We start from the raw sequence: 24,585 nt of genomic DNA, 5'->3' as shown, positions 1-24,585 counted from the left end.
CCACAAAGGGTCAAAGTGCTGACCTTTTCTAATGTGCCTAGGATCAGAGTGGCTGAAATAATACAATGGATGAATGAATGGGGAAGTAAACCATGTATTAAATGATGACTGTGAGCCAGGTACTGTACTTAAAGGCTGGGAATACATAACAGAAACAAGGACAAGGATCAATGCGGCTATTGACTCACTAAGCCTACAATGGTTAGGCTTCTCCTAGGACATCATGTATGACTTGAATGCTGGTATCTGAAATTAAATGTTTGGTCCCTTCTGCATGATATTCTCAGTGGAAAGAGTCCAAGGAGTTAAGGGACCTGGGTAACAGCCGTCATTTATGGAAGCTGTAAAATTAGGGGGTTGGACTCAAATTCCTTCCTTTTCTCAATTCTATGACCATGCCTTAGCAGGCTAATTTAGGATCTGCTTCCACATATTTTCTATAGGCAAGGACAGTGCAGAAAGACAAGGTGGTATGAGTCTCCTACCTCAGATAAGGTTCCACTGAGGTGGTGGGGTCAGAGGATTTCTGTATGGAAACTAATTATCCTGAGGACAGGAGAGGCCTTACCTATCTTATCAGGTCACTATTCACTGACCCAACACCAGAGGGCAGCATGTGATAGCTGCATGTCACCTAAGTTGCCTTCCCAGTTCAATGTAGCCCTCCAACATCATGGTCCTTGTTTAGGTTGCGCAAAGATAAAACACATACACTCCTCCTGCTGTTCTTAATGAATTTCCTCATTTTCCTTTCAGGTACCGGATCATGACTCAGTGCTGGCAGCATCTGCCTGAGGACCGGCCCAACTTTGCCACCATCTTAGAGAGGATCGAATACTGTACCCAGGTACCAGCTGTTCTTTTCCCTTGGCTGACATGTACTTATTCAATATGAGTAAGACTTTGGGGACGAAATCAAAAATTAGGAAACTTAAATTTTAGGTTTTATCTGTTAAGGAATAAGATGATTTCAGCTGGTTTACAATAACCAGAAGTTGGTGTTAATGATCTCTAAAGCAGAATATGCAAAGGAAATTGTAGGGTGGAGAAAGCATTACCCCATTGCAGAAGAAATCATAGCATCTCTTTCTGTACCGATTCAGCGAACAGTTGGTTAGCACAGTTACTAGGGGAATCCAGAGGGATGGTGGAGGGCAGGTAAACTGCAGAACAGTTGTGCCACCGTTGCAGTATCTGGGGATGTCATCTTTGGACAGAACTGGTTCACAAGGAGAGGGGAACTGACACAAGCCTTCAGTACATAGACAATGGCCCACCTACACATACATTGGGAACAGTCCTGGGAGTCTTTTCCTCACATGGACATTTCTATGGGCTCTCAGTTTGCAGTCTTGTTGGAAAGACATCCTGAAGAAGGGCAAAGAGGGAAGACAATTATGGTGGGTCAGTGTCTCCCAGTCAATCCTGGGGGTAAAGGAGGGAGCTGTTTGGCAAAAGGGTGAATCTGTGATGTGATACTCCACCTGAGGCTGCACATCTGCCAAATGATTCCCTAAGACTCTGCTCCATCATTCTAGGGACATGTTTGAGTGCCCCAAATATTAATGGATTTATGGAATGCTGTGCTAGACTCCATGACAAATAGAAGAACAGAAAATAATCCCTGCCTTCAAGGAGCATGAGATCTAGCAAGAGAGAGATGATTAACGTGCAGGTCATATCCAATCCCTCAGGCTTCTTGTGGGCTAAACATCCTTCCTTCCTTTAACTATTCCTCTTACGAGTTTCTAGACCCTTCATCATTGTGATCACCATCCTCTGGATATTCTCTAGAGTTTGTTAATGTTCTTTTTAAAGAGTGATCAAAACAGAGCAAAACATTCCAGAGACGGTCTGCCCAGCACAGTATAAGGGACTATTACTTCCCAGTTACCTGGGCCATCTTTGTTAGTATAGCAGTATCTTCGCCTGGTATGCAGGAGACAGATTCAGTTCTCTAGCAAGTGATTTTTGAGAGGCAGTGCGGAGCAGTGGCTAGGGAGTCAGCCTCAAAGCCAGGGAGACCTTTGGTTTTGTGATCCTGGCAAGTTACACTTAAGTGCTCTGAGCAGCTCGTTAAGAATAGTTGCACAGGCGGTATCATCATGTGTTGGGAGAGGAAGGTTCCTATATGAATTAAATCATAGGTCCAATCCCCATATGCTCCTTTACCCCAACAGCATTCTGTTAATTCAGTCTAAAATTAGCTTCTTTAAGGCTCACCCTTTGCTATAACATCCCTGAGTCTTTGCTACATGAACTGCCATCAAACCAGGCCTCTTCTAGCCTGTATATGGGCATCTGATCTTTTTTAACCTAAATGCAGGACTTTCCATCATCCCTGTGAAATTTAATGCTGTTGATCTTGGTCCAGTATTCCAGCAACTTCAAGTCAATTTCAGATCTTGTTTTAGTCATCTGTGGTACATTAGGTATTCCTCCCAGTCTTCTCTCTTCAGTTTTAAATCAAAAGCCTGTTTTCTGCGTTTTGATCAGTTATTGACACAAATGTTGAAAAGAGCAGGGCCGAAGCCAGAGAGACTGGTGGTACTTCACTACAGCCAACCCTATCACTTAACACCATTAATCATACTTTGGGTATGATTCTCCTACTTTGTCACCAACTTATCTAATAACATTGTTACCTAGTCCATATTTCAGTATCTTGTGACACAGGACGCTGTTCATTATGTTGCTGACATCAAGATATACAATTGCCAAGAATTCCTCTGATCTACTGACCTAGTAAACTTTACAGAAAATAAAGTGAGTTCTTATTGAATTCATGTTGGCCCCAGTGATCATTACTTGTTTCTAAATGCCCGCAACTGAGGTTTCATAATTAATTCCAGAATTTTTCCCAGGATGGACATCAAGCATACCAGCCTGTGATTTACAAGATAAATCCCTTTCCCCTTAAACAAACCTGATGCTTTTTTTATCTGTGTCATCTCCTTGCTCCTCTCCTGCCTGCCATGATTTTTTAGAAATTCCATATAGTATTCTAAGATGACACCTGTAAGTTCCTTCATCACCTTGGGAAGATTCTGGCTTTGTACGCTACTACCTGTGTGCCCCTGGACAAGTCACAATCTCTCTGGCCATTAGTTTCCTCATATGTAAGGTGAGAGGGTGAGTTAAAAATCCCTCCTACCTTTAATTCATATGAAAATATGAAGACAACCTGACTGGAAAGAGCGTGATGGCCTCTTATCTTTCCTCCACCTACTCTGGGCTCCCACTCCTTCCTTAGGGTGCCTTTCCAACATCAAGACAACATAGAAAGTAAAAAGTTCTGGTTCTTTTATTTTCTTCTATTATCATTCCAGCTGCCCTCAAGAAGTGGGCCCTACCTTGTTATTTTTCCAAACTTAGTGGAAAAACATTTCTTCTTCAGTACATTTCTCATCTCCCTACTAGATGGATTTCACTTATTTTTTTTTCACTGAACAAAAATCTGTTTTCTCTCTCTCCCAAATCCCCCCAACACTAGAAAAAACAAACCAACCCATGTACCAAATATGCCTAGTCAAGATAACAAAATTCCCCTCATTACCTCTATCCAAAACATACAGTGCTCATTCTGCACCCCGAGTCTATCGCTTCTCTCTGTTGTCAGGCGGCGGGTAGCATGCTTTATCATTGGTCCTCTGTAATCATGATTGAATAATGCATTGATCAGAGTTTTTATCTTCCTCCATTGTTTCTTCTTATAGCAGATAAATTGTCTTCCTGGTTCTGCTTACTTCACTTAGCATTCATTCAAACATATCTTCCCAGGTTTCACTGAAACTTTCCCTTTCCTTATTTCTTATACAATATTCCACTCATTCAGGCATCTAAGTGGTGCTGTGGTGGGTAGTGTGCTAGATCTCGAATCTGGAAGACCTGGGTTCAAGCCCAGCCTCAGACATTTACTACCCATGTGACCCTGGGCAAGTCACTTAACCTCTGTTTGTCTCAGTTTCATCTGTAAAATGGTTAATAGTTACCCCTACCTCCCAGGGTTGTTATGAGGATAAAATGAGATATTTGTAAAATGCTAGGAAAATGCTATTATTATAACCATAATTTGTTCACATTCCCCAACTAATAAGCACCCCACCTTTCTAGTTCTTTGCCTCTATGAAAAGAATGCTTACATTTTTGTAAATATGCGTTCTTTTCCTCTTTATTTGATCTTTTATAGGTATAGGCTCAGTACTGGCATTGCTGGGTCAAAGAATATGTATAATTTAATGACTTTGGGGTATAGTTCCAAATTGCTTTCCAAAATGGTTGGACAAATTCATAGCTCTACCAATAACACATCAATGTACCTGTTTTCCCACAGTCTCTCCCACATTTGTCATTTTCACTTTGTCAGCTTTGTCAGTCTGATGCCTCTAAAGAAAGACCTCAGAGATGCTTTAATTTGCATTTCTTTAATTATTAGTGATTAGGAACATTTTTCAACATGGCTATTGGTAGATCGGATTTCTTTCCTTTGAAAACTGCCTGTTGACATATTTTGACTTTCTCACTTGTGGCTTCCTACCAAATCGTAAGTTCCTCAAGGGCAGGGCCTGTCATTTTTTCACTTTTGCAACACTAGTATTCATCATAGCAGACATTTAATAAATGCTACTGAGTTGCATTGAATGTCCTTTGATAATGTGAGATGATAATGTCACATGCTATAGAATTTTAAATCTGGAAGGGACCTTAGAAATCATCCAGTCCAACCCCATTTTACAGTTAAAGAAACTGAGGTCCAGAGAGGTTAAGTTTCTACAGCTAATAATTGGCAGAGTTATAATTCCAATAGCTCTAGAGATGTGTAATATTTCTCCTATCATCATTATTAATAAGAATATATTGGTCTATTAAATATCAATAAGCAGATGACCTTGAGCCTTGGCAAACTATCATAACTATGTAAACTATAGAGCACTATATAAATGAGCTGCTGTTATCCTGAATAATTTTGCCAAAAAGATGACAACTCTCCCTTTTCCACATCCCCTATGATTTGCTCTTTCAGCACTGAGATGTCCTCTAAATGCCAGCTGTCACTATATTCCTTCTCAGGAGGGGGGCCATCACCAGCCACCACAACATACCTATTACGCTTGGCAGGGCTAACGGGATTCTTCTCAGCAGAAGTATGGCACACATAATGTTAATTCTAGAATGTCCAGATAGAAGCATATTCCATGAGGAAAGTCTTGTAGCTCTCAAAGAGGTCCAACAGCACAAAATGTATTTGTTCTCTTGGTTGTGTCATTTTCTTTTCCTCATTTGTCTCCCTTTGTAACCGATTTCCTTCCACCTCCTTGGAAATGTTTTCTTTCTGATTTCATTCCCAGGATACTTCTTTCATTTTTTCTAAGAATGTTCAGTCTCTCTAATAAATTGGCATGTAAAGGGGCTGCTCCTCAAACACATTTACCTTTTCTTCTAGTCTAGAAGGGAGAGAGGAGCCTGCATTTGACAAAGTATCATTTCACTTTAACCTCCATTCGGAAAACAAATACAGCACATCTTCTGTAAGGGTCAATAGCAGCTCCCTTGCCCCTCTAGATGGAATAGCATAGCTCCCTCTGTGAATTCCTGTGGGAACTGCAGATTCCTCGTGCCTCTGGGTTGCAGGTGTTTCCTGTTGCTGCCACCACCTCCCCCAACCATTAACCACAGTGTAAAATGAAATTAAATGAGATGCTGATTGACTTTCCACAGTAAAAGTGTGCATATCTATTAAAAAAAACTTAATGGGAATTCCATATAAATTACTCAAAAGCTTGGACTTAAGGTCTAAGGAAGAACTAAAAGACCTAGGGAGTGGCTGGGTAAGTGTTTGTGCTCCCATAGGGCCCCTGGTTAACAACTCTTGTTCTGGATGGTAAATGCTTCACCCCTCCCTGGTCTCACTCCAGCACCAGACAACTGACAAAAACAATGCCTCTCTAAATTTCTCAAAAGATGGGATACAATGCACTTACTTTCTGACCACTTACTTTCTCCCTCCATTCCCAAAAATAGTGAGTTACAGAGCTACTACCACAGCAACTAACATCTATCCAAAGACAAGGCACTTGGGGCTGTTTATAAAATGTCATTTTGAGATACATGCGCATGTGTGTGTATGTATATATTATTTATGAAATCTCACACATGGAGGTGGAGGTCCTGTGACAAAAACCGAAGTTTAAGTCTTTTAAGGTCTGTATGTAATTCAAACAGGTAAGGGAGGAGAGAAGATTGGAAGAAGGTAAAAGAAGTAGCAGGCTGCTTGTCACTTAGATAGTCTCAGAGGGAACCACAGCAATCCAAGGTGAGAATGTCTTATAAACTCGTTTCTCTTACTCCTAGGATCCAGATGTGGTTAATACTGCTTTGCCAGTAGAATATGGTCCAGTGACTGAAGAGGAAGAGAAGGTGCCCATGAGGCCAGAAGACCCTGATAGAATACCTCCTCTCTTAGTCTCTCCACAGCAAGAGAAAAAAGAGGATGTATGTTCACCATCTGCTCCCCCTGCACTGCCCACCACTTCCTCTGGTAAGCCCTTGAAGAAAGCAATAGCTCTGGAGCCCCCAGTCCGCATCACCAGAGGGACACCGGTAGAAGGAGGACATGTCAACATGGCCTATTCTCAGTCTAATCCACCAACAGAGCTGCACAAAGGGCGTGGATCAAGAAACAAACCAACCAGTCTTTGGAACCCCACATATGGCTCCTGGTTTACAGAGAAATCTGCAACCAAAAACAATCCCCTGACAGAGAAGGAGCAGCCTGAAAAGGGTAAACTGGGGCCAGAAGGACACTCCAGCACAGGGCCACCTCGTGTTGTCCCTGGCAGACTGCCAGGGTCCTCCCTGCTCTTGGAGCCATCTTCCCTGACTGCCACCATGACGGAAGTGCCTTTGTTTAGGCTCCGCCACTTCCCTTGTGGGAACGTCCACTATGGATATCAGCAGCAAGGCTTACCGTTGGAGGCCACCCCAGCAGCTGGCAGTTACGGGGACTCCATTCTTAGAAATCCGAGTAGCGTGACCCAGCCTGGTCCCTGAGCCTGTTCTGCACTCGCTTCTCCCCCTTGGGATTCTGGAGACCATGGAGGAGAGAGTTCAACACAGCAGCTCCACCACCAAGCAGAGACCAAAACATTGCCTTTCATTTTGTGCCAACCTGCTCTAAAGTGCCACACACAGGGAGACTGAATTCTCAAAATGCACCAGAAAGGATGTGAGCATGGGTTCCTCCTACTCTTTCAAAAGAATAACATGTGATTTAAAAAAAAACAAGTATTAGATGCAAGGCCCCAAGTTGGTCGCATAAGCTCCCATGCATGCATGGTCAATGTGCTCCTCCTCATGCTTCTCATCAGTAGCGTGCTCTGCTTCGGCATCAAGTCACACAACTCGCTGCCTGCGTGTTCCATAGTTTGGTGTCACAGGTGTCATTCACTTACCTTGTCGATGTGGACATAAACCATTTGAATGTGGGGGGAGGGGGGAACAAATTATTTATCTGTTGTAATTAGTACAATGAAGGCCATCCTTCATTTGGAAAAGAAAAACAAGACAACTAAAACTTGGCTGCAACACCTTCAACTGTGTTGGTTCTTCTGAGGACAGTAAAGGGACAGGGATAGGCCCAAGGAGGACAGATGGTTACAAGCTGCACATTTTCACCTAAATGGAATACAGATGTTGAGAAGACTTTTGAGTATGAAAAGACACCAGCAAGAGGGCCAGAAACTGAAATGTCCCTTTACTGCACCTCTCGCCTTAAGAATATCTTCCTGAAAGATGAAAACTGAGGTTTCCCATTGGACTTTAAAACTCAGACTGTCTACTTACAATATAAATATAAATAACAATATAAATAACAAAAAGTCTTATGATAGTTGAATGAAGACCAAAAATGATGGCCAAAACTGCAGCCACAGTGATGCATTTCCAAAGCATAGAAACCTGGCCATTCAGGGCCAAACACGTGAAAAAGTGATATACCAAATCCTAGCAATGGTTTCAGCCACACAGCCTACTAAAGAGAAATGCCTCAATTCATAGCCATATGCTGGCTTGCAGGAGCAGCAGGAAATCCGAAAGAAGAAACATTCAAATAGATATCTTCTTCCCAAGGCTGGCCTGTTGTTTTTGTTTGTTTGTTTGTTTTGTTTTAATTCTTTCCTTCTTTATCACGTGATCATGTTAAACATGTGAGTAGAACATTTCTGAAATGTGCACAGCCTATTTTTTGGATATATTTCAAGCAGAAGAAAAAGTGGTTTTGTATTTTTCTTTGGTGTTATTAAGATCTAAGGAATCAGGAAATACTTGAGGAATTGATCATATCACTGTACCATGGTTTCCTCAACTTTATTTCCACAGATGGACATGACACTGGTATAAGTAACAGTCTGGAAGTTCTGCAAACTCAGCAACCTCTAAGTTAATGAAATGACATTCAACTTGCAATTTTTCAAGGTGTTGTTCTAGTCCTCCCTTCACTTCTATATTTTTCTTCTCCCCCCCTTCTCATTACCAGTTCCTTTCCCTGGTAGTCAATGATGTCTTAATGGATGTTTGACTAAGAAGTGCATCACAGTCTTGGAGGTTAATGCTAACCAGCTGGAAAACTGCTCATTTCTCCTGATCTGGGGTTAATCACCTGCAAAATATTTACCTGATCCAGGCTCTCCAGCTGCCTTGTCCTAGAGCAACACTTCTTTGACTGTGGCAGTCTGGACACCCTCTCTCTTTCCCCTACTTACAACTGAGGAAGAACACCACTATAATTATAGTATAGAGATGGAAAATCAACAACAAAGTCTGAGTAAATTTAGTAAATCCATGCTAGACACTCAGGCGAACAGTCCACAAATCACCTGGAGGGTTCTTACAACCACATAAACGACAGACTGGAATGGAGGCTATGGCCAACCCAACAACGAGTGTCAAAAAGCTTCCATTTGAGAGCATCCAAGAGTAGTTAATTAAGCAGGTACAATAATGCATTTCAAGCTGATGCACTCAAGGACTTAGACCAGAACTGGGTCCCTTTCAAGTCTTAAAAGTCTATTGATCCATTGAGTTCAGAAGAAACCTGATTCGCTGAACTACTACAGTGACTCATTGGAGCCAGTTCAGCACCCAGTACAGATGATTTCAGGAAGCTTCATGTGGCTTTTGGGTACTCCTCAAGAGTACTAGCTTTACCCATTAGTCTCAGCTTAGTTTGATTGATTTCTACCCACCCCCACTTAAAAGCCCTTTAAAAATGTATCCAAAACAGTTGTAATGAGTGTGGAGAATTTCCAAGTCAAAATGTTTTTTTTTTCCCCATCAAGCCTAGGGATAGTTCTGATATGTTCTGTCCACCCTATAACCCTAATCAGTTGTTCATGCTATGTTTTTCCTCACCTGTCCAGAATGTATTTCTTGAGTACATGCCTCCCTGTGCACAGGACCCTAACACTAGTACCAGATTTTTTTCAACCTAAAAAACAAATGGAATCCACATTTCCAAGATGTTGCTTTGTTCTTATACCTACCATTAGGGTAGTACAAATGACACTTGGGCAGGAGTCAGGAAATCTTAAATCTAATCCTGCTTCTGCCAATAACAGGCTAGGAACTAAGCTAGTCGATTCACTCTTCTGGGCTTTGGTTTTCTCATCTAGAAAATGAAGGGAATGGATGGGATGATTGCTAAGGTTGTTTAGCGCTCTAAAGTTCTATTATTATATAAACTCAGTCTCTAGAATCTAAGGCCCCAAAATCATCAAAAGAGAAAGGAAATCTTTCAGTCAAAAGACATTTTTCCTTTTAAGCTTTGCTTTAACATATTCTGTGAATCCTAGGTGGCTACTTAACTGTAACCTCTATTAACCTCAAAAAGTAATTTCTACAGCCATCCTCAAAGGAGACCCCAATGTGTGAATCTAAGTGAATGGGTACCTTTCATGGTGTCTCGTATCCCCAGAAATGGCAGCGTCACCATTCTGGATACAAGAGATACTGTGACATGCCAACAGAACATTGTACACAGTGTCCGGTCAACCTGTCTTTACTAGTGACTTTCCAAAAAGGACTCCAAAGAAATTAAAAGCTGATTGGCTTCATTTCCTAGTAGCAACTGATGTTCATGTTCTTTTGTGGGAGCACACAAAACAAAAATTAAGAGTTCTCAGAAACCTCAACCTGCTGCCCTAAAAGGAAGGATAATTATTGCAAGCAAACAGCAAAGTTTCTATTAAGAGCCCATTTTCACACTGTGTGCTGCATGGGCATGTTTAATTTTTAATAGCTTCTCAAGAACAAAGATTTATTTTTAACTCTATTCATGGCTTTAGAAAACATTTTTAAAGCTTGGTAAGACAACTCAGCCATCTTACAAATAATCAGTGAGGGAAAAGTATAGACCAGTCAGTGAACTAAAAAAGCACCAAGTTCTCTCAGTCTAAAAAGATTGTGCCAACTTAAAGTTGACAGTGCCTGTGTTAGTCCATGCAAGATCACAAAACAAAGTCTGTCACTGGCTCTCTCCCACCTACTTTTCTTCATCTCTTTACCACTATGCCCCATCCCACCACAGACAGACAGACAGACACACACACACACACACACACACACACACACACACACACACACACACCCCTACCTTCTCCAGATGCTTAGTTTTCTTATACTGCCCTTTGGCTGACAGTCTTCCTTTTCCAATTATTCCTGTTTTCTATCTTTCCCTCTCCCCATCAAAATGTCAACAAGTTGTTAGTAGTAAGTCCACCTTGGTTAAATTAGCTCCGACCGAGGCATGAATTGAGGCATCTGAATTTTCCAAGTTGTCACTTTCTAACCCAAATCAGTCTCTCAGTGGCAGAATTTCAGGAAGTGTGATATTCTGAACAGGATCCCCCTTGACAATTTACAGGAAAGGCAGCATGGATAGCAGAACAGAACACTAAACTAGGAACCAAAAGACCAGAAATCTGGTTATGGCTCTTGCCATTTGCTAGCTGTGTGACCAAAGGCAAAGTAATTCACCTTTCAGAGATTCAATTTTCTCATACATAAAACAAAAAGTTCAGACTAGGTGACCTTTAAGGTCCCTTCCACTTCTAAAAGTCTACCTTCAATCAAGAAGTCATGTGTATCTGAGTTATTCTATCCACAGGGACACTGTGCATTGAGACAAAACCTTAGCTCTTGATTCAAAGTAAGAATTAAAGCATGATGTTAAAGAGATAAAGGACACAGCTTTGACTCCTATACAGGACAGTTCAGTTGGCTTATAATAAATCTTGTTCCATGGTTTTGGAACAATTCAGGAATTTGTTCCATGGTTTTGGAACAAGGAATTTCCTAATCAAATTCAGCAACATGCATTGAGCATTTGCTGTCTGCAATTTGTAAAAGAGAGCTGGAGAGACACACCAAAGAATTTTAAGACATGACCCCCTACCCTCAAGGAGCGTAGAATCTAGCAGGCAAGATAGGCCAGGGGAAAAGAAAAGAAAGACATGTGAATAGATGGCAAGAAGAGAGCTACACAAATGCAAACTACATATTTATATGAACTGACCCACTGAATAGACACAAGTGCTAAGATGGTGCTTGTATGAAAGCAGAAAGTAAAACTAAATGGGCTTTACAGGTCTCCTGGATCAAAGAAGGCTGACAAGGTGGAAAGGAGAAACAAGTCCATTTAATGAGAAAATAGTCATCCAGCCTTTGAGGGATCATTATTCTTTCTCTCCTACCTGGAGGGTATTAAAAATTGGGACACTGCCACAACAGCAACTCTATTTGAAGTCAAATTGAAACACTATTATATAATTTTTTAATTCATATTCCCTTTTAAAAATCTATTTAAAAATATCTGTTGTATTTGCTGATATAGGAAGCAATGAGGTGTGATGGAGAGAACACTGGAGTAACAGACCTTGGCTCAAATCAACCCTTTCACACTCGCCTAGATAATCTTGAGCAGGTCAATTGACCTCCTTGGATGTCAGTTTCCTCGTGTGTAAAATGAGGTGACTGAACTAAATTGGCCTCAGAGGTCCCTTCCATTTATAAACCTGTGATCTTACGTATTTTATTCTTAAGGACCAGCACAAAAACTCCCAGGTGACTTCCCCTAGCTGGACAGTTAAGTGCTGAGATAAACCAGATACCTAGGGCCAGAAAGCACCTCAGGAATACAGCATTTTCCACCTTCAGTGGCTGTGCTGTCTGTGACCATTGGAAAGGCAGTAAGAGTGACAGTGATAAGAATCAGTAACCTCTCCCAGAAGTTACAGTCGTGAGGTGAAAAAGTCTACTAGATGACAATCCTTGGAAGTCACTCAGATGACAATTCTCTTTATGGGAACTTGGGAACCTTCCAAAGAGCTGGAATCTCATGCATCCCCTCCCAAAAAGTGTAACAGCTGCCAGATGGGTAAATTTCCTGCATCTTAGTACATCTAATAAAATACATGGCAATTTTTTTTTAATTTGCCTATGCCCAACTCTTCCTTTAAATTTTAAGAAACAGCACTATTCTCATAAGAACCGGTGTAACTCAGGACATAGCTCATTCTCATGTCCCTGAGAACTAAAGCACTAGCACTGTTTCACAAGATACCTGAAGAGAGAGTTTGGGGCACACCAGTATGGAAGCCAGGCCTCCAGTATCTCAGGTCATTAACTCTACAGCTTGTATTTCTTTTGGAGACAAAGTAGGAAGAAATCTTTTGAAACAATTATCACAGTTGCAATTCCGTCTTTTGCAATGTGACGGAATTACCATCAAGATAAATTTTTCCCTAGCAGTTTAGCAGTTTAAGGAAAGAAGTTACCATGCTACCCTGTGGCTGGGTCTATTGTCTAGCTAAAGGGTTAACCATAGTCTCCCAAGCTATCATGGCCATTTAAACTCGTTTTAAATCTCTTTTTTAAAAAGTCTTTCTGTCCACAGGTATTCACTAATAATAGCCTTCCTTTATTAGGAACAACAGTATGGAAGCAGGCTCTTGTCACTGACATCGCCTGTTGGGTAACTTTCAATTGAGCCTCCAGAATCATACCAGAGTCAGGGTAAGAGAAGAGTCTGCAGTCCTCTCTATCACTTCACCCTGGCTCTTTATTCATGATGGACTGACACAACTTATTACTTACTGGAAAGAAAAACAAAATTATCAGTTCAATTTTCAAACTGCTTGGTCTACCTTTAAGTAAAACCACAAAGGACTCAAGATAAAGTTCAGAGAATATGGTCTCAATAAGAGACATACGACCAGCAGAACACAGCCACTAAATGCTTAATTACCCTACAGTGCTTTATAGATCACTAAGCTATACCACAATGCCAGGCAAGGGTCAGCGAGAATGGTTTTATTTCACCCATTCACAAAACACTGACTTCAACCCATGGAGGAGTATATGCTAGTGAACAGCAAGGATTCTCAGCTGCTGGAGTTTGAATCCAGGTAGGATGGCATGCATACACACACACACACACACACACACACACACACACACACAGAGCAAGAGGCTTGAATAGTGTATAAAATGCATGAATTCAAACAACGTCCTTCAGGCTAGGCTGATTTCTGATGGAAGAACTAGGATTCAAATAGATTTACAAGCAGTGTGTACAACCCATTCTGGTTCTTAAATGGCACCAGTTATCATAGGTAGCAGGTGACATTTTTTGGCCAACAGTCTCTCTTTAACAACCTGAAAATACGATCCTCATTATCCACTCTAGTTAGAAATCACCCCCAGCTCTCCTGTCCAAAATGTGCTGTTACACAGAATTATATACAAGCACAAAGACAAACACTGGCTATGTTGTCACCACGAAAATACTGTTAGGACACATTCTCAAGATGGGGGACAGAAAGCTTTTTTTTTTCCTCCTCTTGTGCCTTTCCCCACTAAGGGAGAGGTTGGAAGAAGCAGGTAATGGTCTTATCTCTACCTTACATGAAGAGATTCCTTTATTTGATCCCCATAACCCTAAATTCCTCCTCCTCAAATGGCCTCCACAAAAGCTTTAGCAAAATTTTCAGTAGAAAACTTCCTTTTGCTTATGCAAAGGTATCTTGCTGCTCTGCTTTTAATAAAATTTTAACTTGTCCTTAATTTATTCAGACCCACCCTTCAGAGAAGTTTCCTGGGGTTGTCTGTTGTATATACAGCAGCTTATGTGACATTGTTTATAAATAAGGGCCTATGTACTTCAGGGATACTATTATGAGACAAATAATACTAATAATATATACGGTAATATGAGTTTTGTATTGATTATTGTATTTGTATTGTAACCAAGTGTAGTGAAACAAAAGGCATGATGAAAAATGAAAAATAAAGTCTCATTACTGGCTTGCAAGTTGTGTGGTCTATGTTACAATGTGTATGAGTCAATGAGAAGCTTCAGGGAGTAACAGTGTTGTACTTGACAGGCAGGATGCCTGTGATGCTTAAAACTAGTGAGACCATAGGCAAATCATGACCTCACCTGAGCCTCAGCTTCCTCACATGTAAAATGTTACTTCACCAGGGTTGTTGTGAGGCTCAGATGACATAGGGTATATAAAGTACTTTGCAAACTTTAAAAGCACAGTACAAATGTCAATTATTACAAGTTTAAATTACAGTCAGATCTATTCCCCAAATAAGAATGATTCAAATCGGGAGTTTCACACATACACATGTGGTTTGGATAATATTAAAACACAAGACAATTCCAATGTGGAGGAACCCAGTTCTGTCATTTGTACCCTCGGGCTGGTCACTTAATCCCTCTTCATTTTCCTGGGTGGGCCCTCAGTTCCCTCATATATCAAATTGAAGGCTTAAACTAAATGATCTCTCCAGTCCCTTCTACCTCTATAACACACTCATCTAACAGCACCACCAAAACAAAACCATCCTTTATGGGAGACAGTCCCTGGGGAGTTACTCTGTACCTTGGGTTCTCTGGTGGCACATTCTCTGCGCTCAATGACTACTTTAGTATGCTTCTTTCAAACTAGAGCTACAGAAGACCTAAGAGGAACGAAGGTTATAAAGTTCAACGTGATAGCTCAGAGCTACAAATAGTATACCAGATAAATGAATCCGTCAACTAGAAATCAGGAGCTGTTTTTTTGCTCTGCAAATGACATCCACATTATCATGATTTCTAAATTCTGTTCTACTAACAGGACAGCAGCTACCCTAAAATAAGGTTGTGAGGGAAGCCAAGTTTAACTCTGAAGGCCTTTCAGCATCTCTACCACACATATGACCTGACATCATCCCATCCCTTTATGTAGCCTCCTACTAACAGGCAATATCTCATAATTCAAATATGTCCTGACCCCTTCCCACCTGTCAAAACTAAAAGCCCTATGTCTGATTCTCACAAGGCCCTGCTAGTTGATCAAAGCTATTCTGGAACTGATTCACTAAGTATTATAAATTTCCATTTTTGCAAAGGCCTTCAGTACCTTGATCTAATGGTAAATGTGGGAATATCAAACACCATAACCGGCACAGTAAAGTATTTTGAGGGCAGGAGAGCCTTTTGAATATATCTGATAGATGGCTTAAGAGATTAAAAATCTTTGGCTAAAAATCTCTCTCCCCAAAATTAACCTTTGTCCAAAACATGGTTTTTAGAAAACCCTGAGGCATTTTGACACAGCTCACTAGAAGCAAAAGACATCTCTCTGGAGTTCGACTCCACCAAACAAATATGTACTGAAATTTAGTAACGGGCTGAAAAGTTTTAAAGAGTTGGATGTTGCTTCTTCTGTTTCTAAAAGAGGACCTTCTAATTGTTATTCACCTTGACTGTTTACATCATGTGGCTTTTAAAAGTTGTTTGGGAAATGTACAAAATATCTTTAAGACAATCTACTAAGACACACTTGAGATTTATATGAATATAATTGTAAAACACTTTTTACAGAAAAGGAAAACAAGTAATTGGAAGAATATTCGTTGCTCATGGCTGAGCCATACCAACATGATGACAATTATACTGACCAAATGTATAGTGCCCAAATTAAGTTACAAATTTAGGGCTACACAAATCACACTACGAAAGGGTTACAGAGCTAAAGAAAATAACAAAATTCATTTTGGAGGAACAAAGGGTCTAGAATCTCAAGAACAGTAATAGCAGAGTAGGAGTGAAGGGCGAAGAACACTTCCAGACCTCAAACTGTATTATTAACTTGCAATTATCAAAACTATTTGGTATTAGTTAAAAAAACCAGAAAACTACATCAGTGTAGCAAACTAGAAAAATGAGTCAGAAACAACCAAACTCAAGAGCCCGGTATTACGTAAATACAAGAATAAACTTAGGAAAACACTCCTCATTTGATAATCAGAAAATGGAAATCTGACCAATAGAAATCATTATTGTAGGTTTAGACAAGCATAAGATGTTCCAAAAAAAATAACATGAGCTTTAAAAAAAAAGTTACAGCAAAAAAAAAAAATAAAGGACAACAGAAGGAAATACCTTTCACAACTATGAGCTGGAGAGAATTCTTAACCAAACAAGAAATAGAGATTACAAAGGATAAAAGAGACTATTTTGGTAACATGAAAAGCTTTCATAAAAAAATGCAACTAGATTAAGAAGGGATATCATAAATTGAGGAAAAAATCTTTGTACCAAATATTTCTGAAGGTCTGATATTCCAGCTATCGGGGGAATTAAATATAAGAACAAGTGTCATCCCCCAATATATGTACTTAAAGGATAAGAACAGTTAACAAACACGAAAGATTGTTTCAGATGGCTAATAAGAAAAATGCAAATAAAGCAACTCAGATTTCTCCTCACATTCAACAAATTGGCAAAGATAAGAAAAGAAGGACATAGTATTAGAGGGGCAACAGGAAAATAGGGAGGCTGATACACTGTTGGTGGAACTATAATGGAGTCCAACTGTTCTGGAAAACAACTAGGAATTGTGCAAAAAAAAAAGTGACTAAAATAACATATACCCTTTTATCTCAGCAATTCAATTGCTAGGCACATATCCCAAAGAGAGGTGTGAAAAAATTCAAAGCAAAACTTTTTATTGTAACAAAGAACCAGAAACAGTGCCCTCCCTTCACCCCAACCCCAAAAAGAGAAAAGAGCAGAAGGAAGGCCAGAAGGAATCAAAGACAAGCAGGACAGCTTTGAAAGTTATGTCACATTTATTGTATACTTAAAAAGAAAATCAAGCTCTACAGAGATTTGCAGTTCCATGTACAACCCTCTTCCATTCCACAGTGTATATAAAAATGATCGTTTTATTTTGTGTCTGTCAAATTTAAAACTTTAAAAAAAAACCAAAAATGACTATGGAGGCAGAATGTCACACAGATCCTGCCAGATACAATCAATGTGTCTGTTGATTTTACTCAACTGTTTTTCTTCTGTGACAAGTTAAGGCTTTACTGAGTAGAGGAAGGGAGAGATATTTGGACATGACTAATATAAAAATAAATAAAACTTATAAAAACAATAAAAGTAGATTTCTGAAGTATTAAGATGTCTGAGCCTTTAGTCTGAGGAGGCAGTATCATCACATAACATTTTAATCACATATTTTCTTTTTGCTCTGGATTTATGGATGATCATCTTAGTTTATACAAATTTAAAACAATCTGCAAACACTGCTTGACAGTATAATTTTAAGTAATTTTTTAATTGCCCTTATCACACTGGTTATGTTTGCATCTAATAGACTGGCATCTCTACCTAGATCTTCACTTTGGACTTGTATAGCCTTTCCCAAAACTTCATACTTTAAGGATCTAGGATTTGAGCACTAAGAAAATTACTACCCCTACCAACACATCCAGAAGCTCTCAGAAATTTCAGAGATGTTCCTGAAGAGTTGCTGTGGCCCCAAAAGATCATCACTTTCTGGCTAACCTAGTGATGAACCTCCCCAACTTGACTAGGCTGTTTCTTGGTTATCGGACAGCAAATGGATACTGGGTCCATTGTCAAAGTCCTTCAAGTTTCAACAGGCCCTGTAGAGTTAGCTAGCATTATAATGAAAAAAAATTTGAGAACCCATGGTCACATCCTTGCCACAGTGAAGCATCAAAGCATAATTTCAGTAAAGGAATTACTTGTAAAATATTCATTCACTCATCACCCATTGATGAAAAAGCTTTTGAGAACCCACAGTCACATCCTTGCCACAATGAAGCATCAAAGCACAATTTTAATAAAGGGATTATTTGAAAAATATTCATTCATTCATCACCCATTGATGAAGAGCCTACTATGAGCCAGGCATTTAATAACACTGACAATGATATACTGTACAAGGTAATGGGAGAGATGTATCAGGAAGCTTATCATCTTGGTGGATCATGAAAACGTGAATAATAAAATATAAAAATGTAGTTATCAGCCTGATAGGACCATGTGTATGAGTTTTTCCATGTAAATTTCCAACACTAATAAATGAAAATGTTTTCTTTGCATGGGTATAAAAGAAGCAAAAAGACACTCTTCTGTGTTTCTAGCTAGTGTTTGTGAAATAACATTCTGCCTATTAAAACACTTTCTGCAGTGGGTGGTTTGTTTAACCAACCTTGCTGTATTAAAGAAAGCATGCTCATTTTTGAAAAGTGTTTGTGAGAAGAGTCAAGAATACAGGAACAGTCTAGTTAGTAAAGACAACAACCCCAAATTCTTTATGAAATGTATTTTTAAAGAAGAAAGAGATGGTATACACTAATATCCTGGGTTATGAGAGAAGAATAATAGAAAGAGTCCACCATAAGACACTATTCCAAAACACAATGGTTTCCCATTTTATTTATGTTCAAGAAGCTACAATTCCATATGAGTAGATTGACATTTAATAAGCTAAAGATGAAAAAAATCTGTTTTCATGTATTTATGCATGAATGTATAAATTTGTATGGATTTAATAGATGTTCTCTATTCACATAATATATGCACGAAAGAAAATAAAGGTTGCAAAGAGAAGAAAAAAATAGTGGTTTATGGTTTCCCTAAAAGCAAATCATTGTCAACATCAATATAACAGATTTTAATTTATAGGGCTCTGATGTACAACAGGAAACATTTTGGACTTTGTAAAAGTTTCAGTGTATCCACATACATCTCAAGGTATAAATAAACAGAATTTTTAGGAAACAGTATAATAAAATAAGTTTACATTCAAAATCACAGTACATTCATTTTCTTTAGTCAGTAAAAATATTCCTTGATTAAAAGGCAGTGTATTACAGCCTTGTTTTGCAAACGTATTTCAGGAAAATAGGTCTAGCAAGTATTTGAAATACCACGCTTTCTTCAAAAGAGCAGCAGAGCAGCAGAATTCAGTTTAAAAATAGTATATTGCAAAATATCTGAACATGTTATTTCTTTCTAAGTGCAAAGGCAGTTCCATTGTTAAGGATAATTTTAAATCTTATAAAGTGAACCATTTTACTATTTCTGTAGTCTTTTCAAATCTAAATATCTACAATAAAATATAAATCTTTTACATTTATGGGACACAAACATCAAGACACAGACATAACACAAATTCCTTGCAACGTTATTCTATTACAAACCTTAAACACAAAGATGGGCACAAGACACAGAATGAAAACAGGCTCCCCCCGCTGAATTTGTGTAGCACTTAACCAAAGCTCAAATACTTGTGCTTTGCAACAGTTGGGAAAATCCAAAGCCAACTAAGGCAAATGTCATGGCTGCCTTAAGAGTAACACCACAAAAAGAAATATAAAGAAATGAAGAAACACTTTAATGAACGTGTACCACACAGACCTTGGCTATCTGTGGATTATTTATTTCTATTTATGGGTGAGGAAAATTGCGTGGTAAACCACACTGCTCACTATACATAAGCCTAGGATGTTTCAATCCACTCCTTGCTTTTAAGTGCATATTTTTTAAAAACTGGTTTGTTTTTTTCATAGCCAGCAGGAAAAACTGGCAAAGGGCTTCAAGATACAGTGAGGAGAAGCTTTCCACAGAAATGAAAGTGCATCAAGTTTTAAAAGTGCTTCTTCCAAATGTGGTCTTTTATGCAGCAATAAGGTGGTATTTAAAACAGGAGCTAACTGCACGATGCTTTGTCAGCAATCCTTGATAAGTAATTCAGAAGAATGCTGAGGATCCCTGCAGTCCATGTGGTGCAGATGGCACGTCAGGAGGCCTGTTCTGCACTCCTCACTTTGCTACCAGCTGGGAGCCTGTGGGGAAATTGCCTCAGTTTCCTCATCCATAGACTAAGAGGAGTGGCCCAGATAAATCATGAGGTAATTTCCAGTCCTAAAATGCTAGACTGCATGTCTTCAGGGCAGGATTTCTTTGGAGGATCAGAGAGGGAATGGATGTTTTCATGAATTATCACTCACCCACAGTCATTTCTTATCCCTTACTGGTGAAAGAACAGAAAGGGATAACAATTCCCAAAACACTTTGGACAGCTAAAGGAACTATCAAAGTAACACGCTGCCCAATACCGTAACAACAAGAATCCCATCCTGTACGACAAAGTAAGACAGAACAAGCAACAGAACACATCAGTTGGTCTCCTAATGGCATAATTTTCTGGCAGCCCAGGACCACACTAAGGTCTAAAAGCTTTAAAAAATAAGTTCTCCTTAAATAATCCTAAGAGATTCATGATTCTTAAAAATTTCATACTCCTTTTGTTTGAAAGTTAATCTGTAAATTGTCTTAATGATACTATGAAGATAGTTGTGTTATCCAAATATTAATTAAGAGCTAAGTAAGTCATCCATTTCCCATGCACTCCCCATGTGTCAGAGCCTCGAGTGTGACACAGTCCCTACATATGTAATACACTAGATCTCTCTCACTCAGGAGGTCTCAAGTTCAGCAGTCATCATCCACAAGCTTTGACCCATTAATCCCCCGATAGGTCACTCTGCTTGGCCGAACCAAAACTCCATGGTTTGGCTTACAGGTAAAATAACGTTTGTCCCCCACTGAGCCATCGTTCTTTCCCCTGGCACCTTTGAGTTCAAGTCCAAGCCAGGTGCCTGGGGCAAAGTCAGTGGGGCCCACATACCTAACAATGGCCATTTCATTAGAGCTGGTGAGGAGAACCTGGGAGCCCTGGTGCAGTTTCACCGCTCCTTCCATGCCGCCGGCAGTTGGAGTACTGCTCCAGCTTCGACGAAGTAAAGCACTTTTTGATCTATTCAGGGTAAAAAAAATGTATATAATACATATTTAAGTACTTAGCCACAATGACCATACAATTTGTACATTGATTTTCAGTGGCAAACATAATATTTAGGTCCAATAATTTTTTAATAACTAAACCTTAATCTGAAAATTCATAGCTCCACATGAAAATGCATCTGCACATTTTTAGTTGCAGAAAATGTACTCTTCTTCTGGTTTACCCAGTCTAGTTCCAGATTTAGGATTTCACTTGCAAGGCCCGATGGCAGCACTAATACTGTCACCAAAAAATATCACTAAACTATCATTTTGCAGAGATTGCCTACTAACTATTGTCTGCAGAAATATCCATGATTACTGCAGGGGTCAGGAGTAATAGTGGGGGAAGTACTCTGGTGGCAGCAAATTAAGATGGCTTTTTTGTTCACTTTTTGGAACGTTCTTGGCACTTCTAGCCTCACAACATCTCCTGTACATAGGCTTTTCTCCACACTCATACAGATGCTACCGTACCTGGCTCAGGCTCTCATGCATCACCTTTTCTCTGGATGGCTGCAGTAATGAGCCTTCCATCTCCATGTCTCAAGTCTCTGCTGTCTCCTCCAAGCCACCTTCCTCCATCCTTCTAGAGTGTGGGCCTGATCACATCACCCTTCTGCTCAGTGAGGGCCCTGCTTAGCCTCAAACATCAACAGAAACTCCCTAGCTTGGCATTTCAAGCTGTACCAAAGCTGGCCCCTTCCTGACTTTCCAGCATTCTTGGTCTCTCTTCCTCTGCAGGCCCTCTCCATGCCAGCAGGCCCTCCCTCACATCCCTCCCCCTCCCTTCTCCATGCCTCTGCCCTGGCTGTGCTGAGCCCTCCCCTCCCCCTTAGAGGTTCCTGGGGTCTTCAAGTCCTAGCTCAAACCAAACTTCTCCAGGGTGTCTTTCTGGTGCCTCACTCTCAGATGCTTTCCTTCCATCTACTCAGTATGTAAACATATACAAATAGGTGTGTGTATCTGCCTCGTTGTTTACCTGTCTGTCTCATCCGGATATAAGCTCCTTGAGGAAAAAAGCTGTTTTAGCCTCTCTTTGTATCCCTGGTGCTTAGTGAAATGCCTATCACATTAAGTACTTAATAAATTTGCATTCTAGGTCCTTCACAATGTGTCCCCCTCCTCCCCTTTCAGTCTTCTTATACCTTACTCCCACCCCCAACACCTGCCCACCCCCCATGTCTACAATGTTCTCTCTTCATCTCTGTCTCCTAGCTTCCTTTGAGGCCTTACCATGATATAATCTCACCTTCTACAAGAAGCCTTTCCCAACCACCATCACCCCCCTTAATTCTAGTGCCTTACCTCATTTAATTATCTCTAACTTATCCTGGCTATATCTCATTTGTAGTTACTTACATTAAACTGTGAGCTCATTGAGAATCAGGACTTTTTTTTTTTACCTTTCTTTGTACCCTGAGAGCTTAGTATGATGCCTATCACATAGCAGGCACTTAATAAATGCTTACTGACCATAGACTAAATGCTTGTTGGCTGGCTGATTACTTTCACTTAAGCAGGCAGCAATTAAAAAATATACTGGCAGTCTTTAACTTATCAAAATGTGACAGGAGTTATTACTGTGACACACACACACACACACACACACACTTACGCATCCTAAGGCAGTGTGCCACAGCGGACAGAGAGCCCACCTTAGAGTCAAGAAGGTCTGGGTTCAAGCCCTATGTCTGACATACAACTGCTGGATAAGTGACACAGCCTGCCAGTGGCCCAGGCATAGGCAACTATAAGTTGCAGAGAAAGTGCAGGCTTGCATTGGTAGAGAAAGCTTCCTCATTGTGGAAGGGGGAGGTGCTCTATTCATGAAATTACATGCCTCAGACATCAATGCATACCTGCATTCAAGCATGTATATGTGCATGCATAATTAAGCACATGCCTACTTACACATACATGCACAGGCATACACAAATAACCAAACACACAGATATGTACACATATACACATGCATCCTAAGGCAGTTTGACGGGATTGCGCAGAAAACCATCCTAAAAGTCAGGAAGACCCCTGACTCACACTGGCTGTGCAACCCTGAGCAAGTCATGTACCCTCTGGGTGCCCCCAAGCAGCTTTCTAGTGCTATCAGTGACAGAGAAGGCGCCGAACTGCATTGACAGAGGAAGCTTCCTCAGCAGGCAGTCACTATACTAATGACATCACAAGGTCCCAAACACATACCCACACATGTGAACTTACATATAAGGACAATCCGATGTGTGCACACATGAAGACAGACTCAAATACACACATGCACAAACATACATGTGTGCGTATGCACCCATATATACACCACACACATGTACTATAACCATAGATATGTACGTACAAGCACATTTTCCTGCCTCCAAGGTGGGGGAGTGGGGCTGGGGAGTGGGGTGTCTCTATTCATTATGTAACAGATCCTAATGTACTAGATCAGGGCTGTCTGCATGTGGCCCACAGTGCGATTTATGTGGCCCACCTACAAGCATAGAAATTTACATAAATCCTTTAGTAAATGAAGCCAATCTACCGCAGAGCTGTCACTAAAATGGCAAATCAAAATATATTGTCTATTGTTTTGATAAAAACCTATGGTTGGACAGCCCTGTACTAGATCAAGTACCAGGAAAAGCTAAGTTCAAGTACTTCTATTCCAACAGATACGGACCCTGGGCAAGTATAAAAAAGAAACGTGACAAGCAAAGTTAAACAATCCTCAAAGAGTTTCTATCCTTTTGGGAAAACAACACACACACACAATTATATGCACAGAAATTTTGATGGGAGGCCTAGCAGGTGGGAGGATCAGGGCAGGCCTCCTGTAGGAAGTGGCATAAAGTATACTTCTATCCAAGCTAGAGATGCCATATCTTGAGAGAAAGAATGAGGATGCCCCAGGCATGTAAAGGCACAAAGATGGGATAGTGAAATAATATCATGAAACAATGTTTTTTGTTGCCTTTGGACAAATGATGAAAAACAACTGTGCACACAGCTCTCCAAGGAGAGCCCATGAGCCATTCTGCCAGTTAGCTGGCATCTCCTTCTCTCTTCTGGTTTTGTTTATAGCAAGATAACAGGGCCTCAGTGGCCAGCAAGTCCAACCTCTGTACTTTACAGATAAAGAAACTCTGGCACTGAGGGGTTAAGTGACTTTCTCACAGTCATGCAGCTAGTGTCCATCTCAAGTGGGATCTGAACCCACTGAACCCAGGTCATCAGGAAGGCCTGGGCTCTATCCACTATACCAAGAATGACAAAACTGATATGATTCTGTTCCTCCAGAAATCTGTCCACTTGTGGCCACTGGACAATGAGCTCACATTTAAAATGCTAATACCTAAATTAAAGTTTATAGA

General features: G+C 40.2%; 2 protein-coding genes across 6 annotated transcripts in view; one reads left to right on the top strand and one right to left on the bottom strand.

Annotated features, from left to right (window-relative positions):
• The window catches only part of ALK (ALK receptor tyrosine kinase), a 1,045,272-nt gene extending 1,038,222 nt beyond the window's left edge, over positions 1–7,050 (top strand). The window contains exons 28-29 of the mRNA XM_036748712.1: positions 757–847; positions 6,352–7,050. Of these exons, the coding sequence (XP_036604607.1) occupies positions 757–847; positions 6,352–7,050 (790 nt within the window). The remainder of the gene's footprint in view (positions 1–756; positions 848–6,351) is intronic.
• CLIP4 (CAP-Gly domain containing linker protein family member 4) overlaps positions 1–24,585 on the bottom strand; it is a 95,506-nt gene that overhangs the window by 5,342 nt on the left and 65,579 nt on the right. For 3 of the 5 annotated variants that reach the window (XM_036748715.1, XM_036748713.1, XM_036748714.1), the window contains exon 16: positions 17,159–21,191. In XM_036748715.1, the coding sequence (XP_036604610.1) occupies positions 20,867–21,191 (325 nt within the window). In that variant the 3' untranslated portion in view covers positions 17,159–20,866. Of the gene's footprint in view, positions 1–17,158; positions 21,192–24,585 lie in introns of those variants that run through there. The other 2 variants (XM_036748717.1, XM_036748716.1) reach the window with 1 other exon arrangement.

Source organism: Trichosurus vulpecula, chromosome 3 (genome assembly GCF_011100635.1).
Source record: "Trichosurus vulpecula isolate mTriVul1 chromosome 3, mTriVul1.pri, whole genome shotgun sequence".
Classification (NCBI taxonomy): domain Eukaryota; kingdom Metazoa; phylum Chordata; class Mammalia; order Diprotodontia; family Phalangeridae; genus Trichosurus; species Trichosurus vulpecula.
This window is presented reverse-complemented; position numbering and strand designations above follow the sequence as displayed.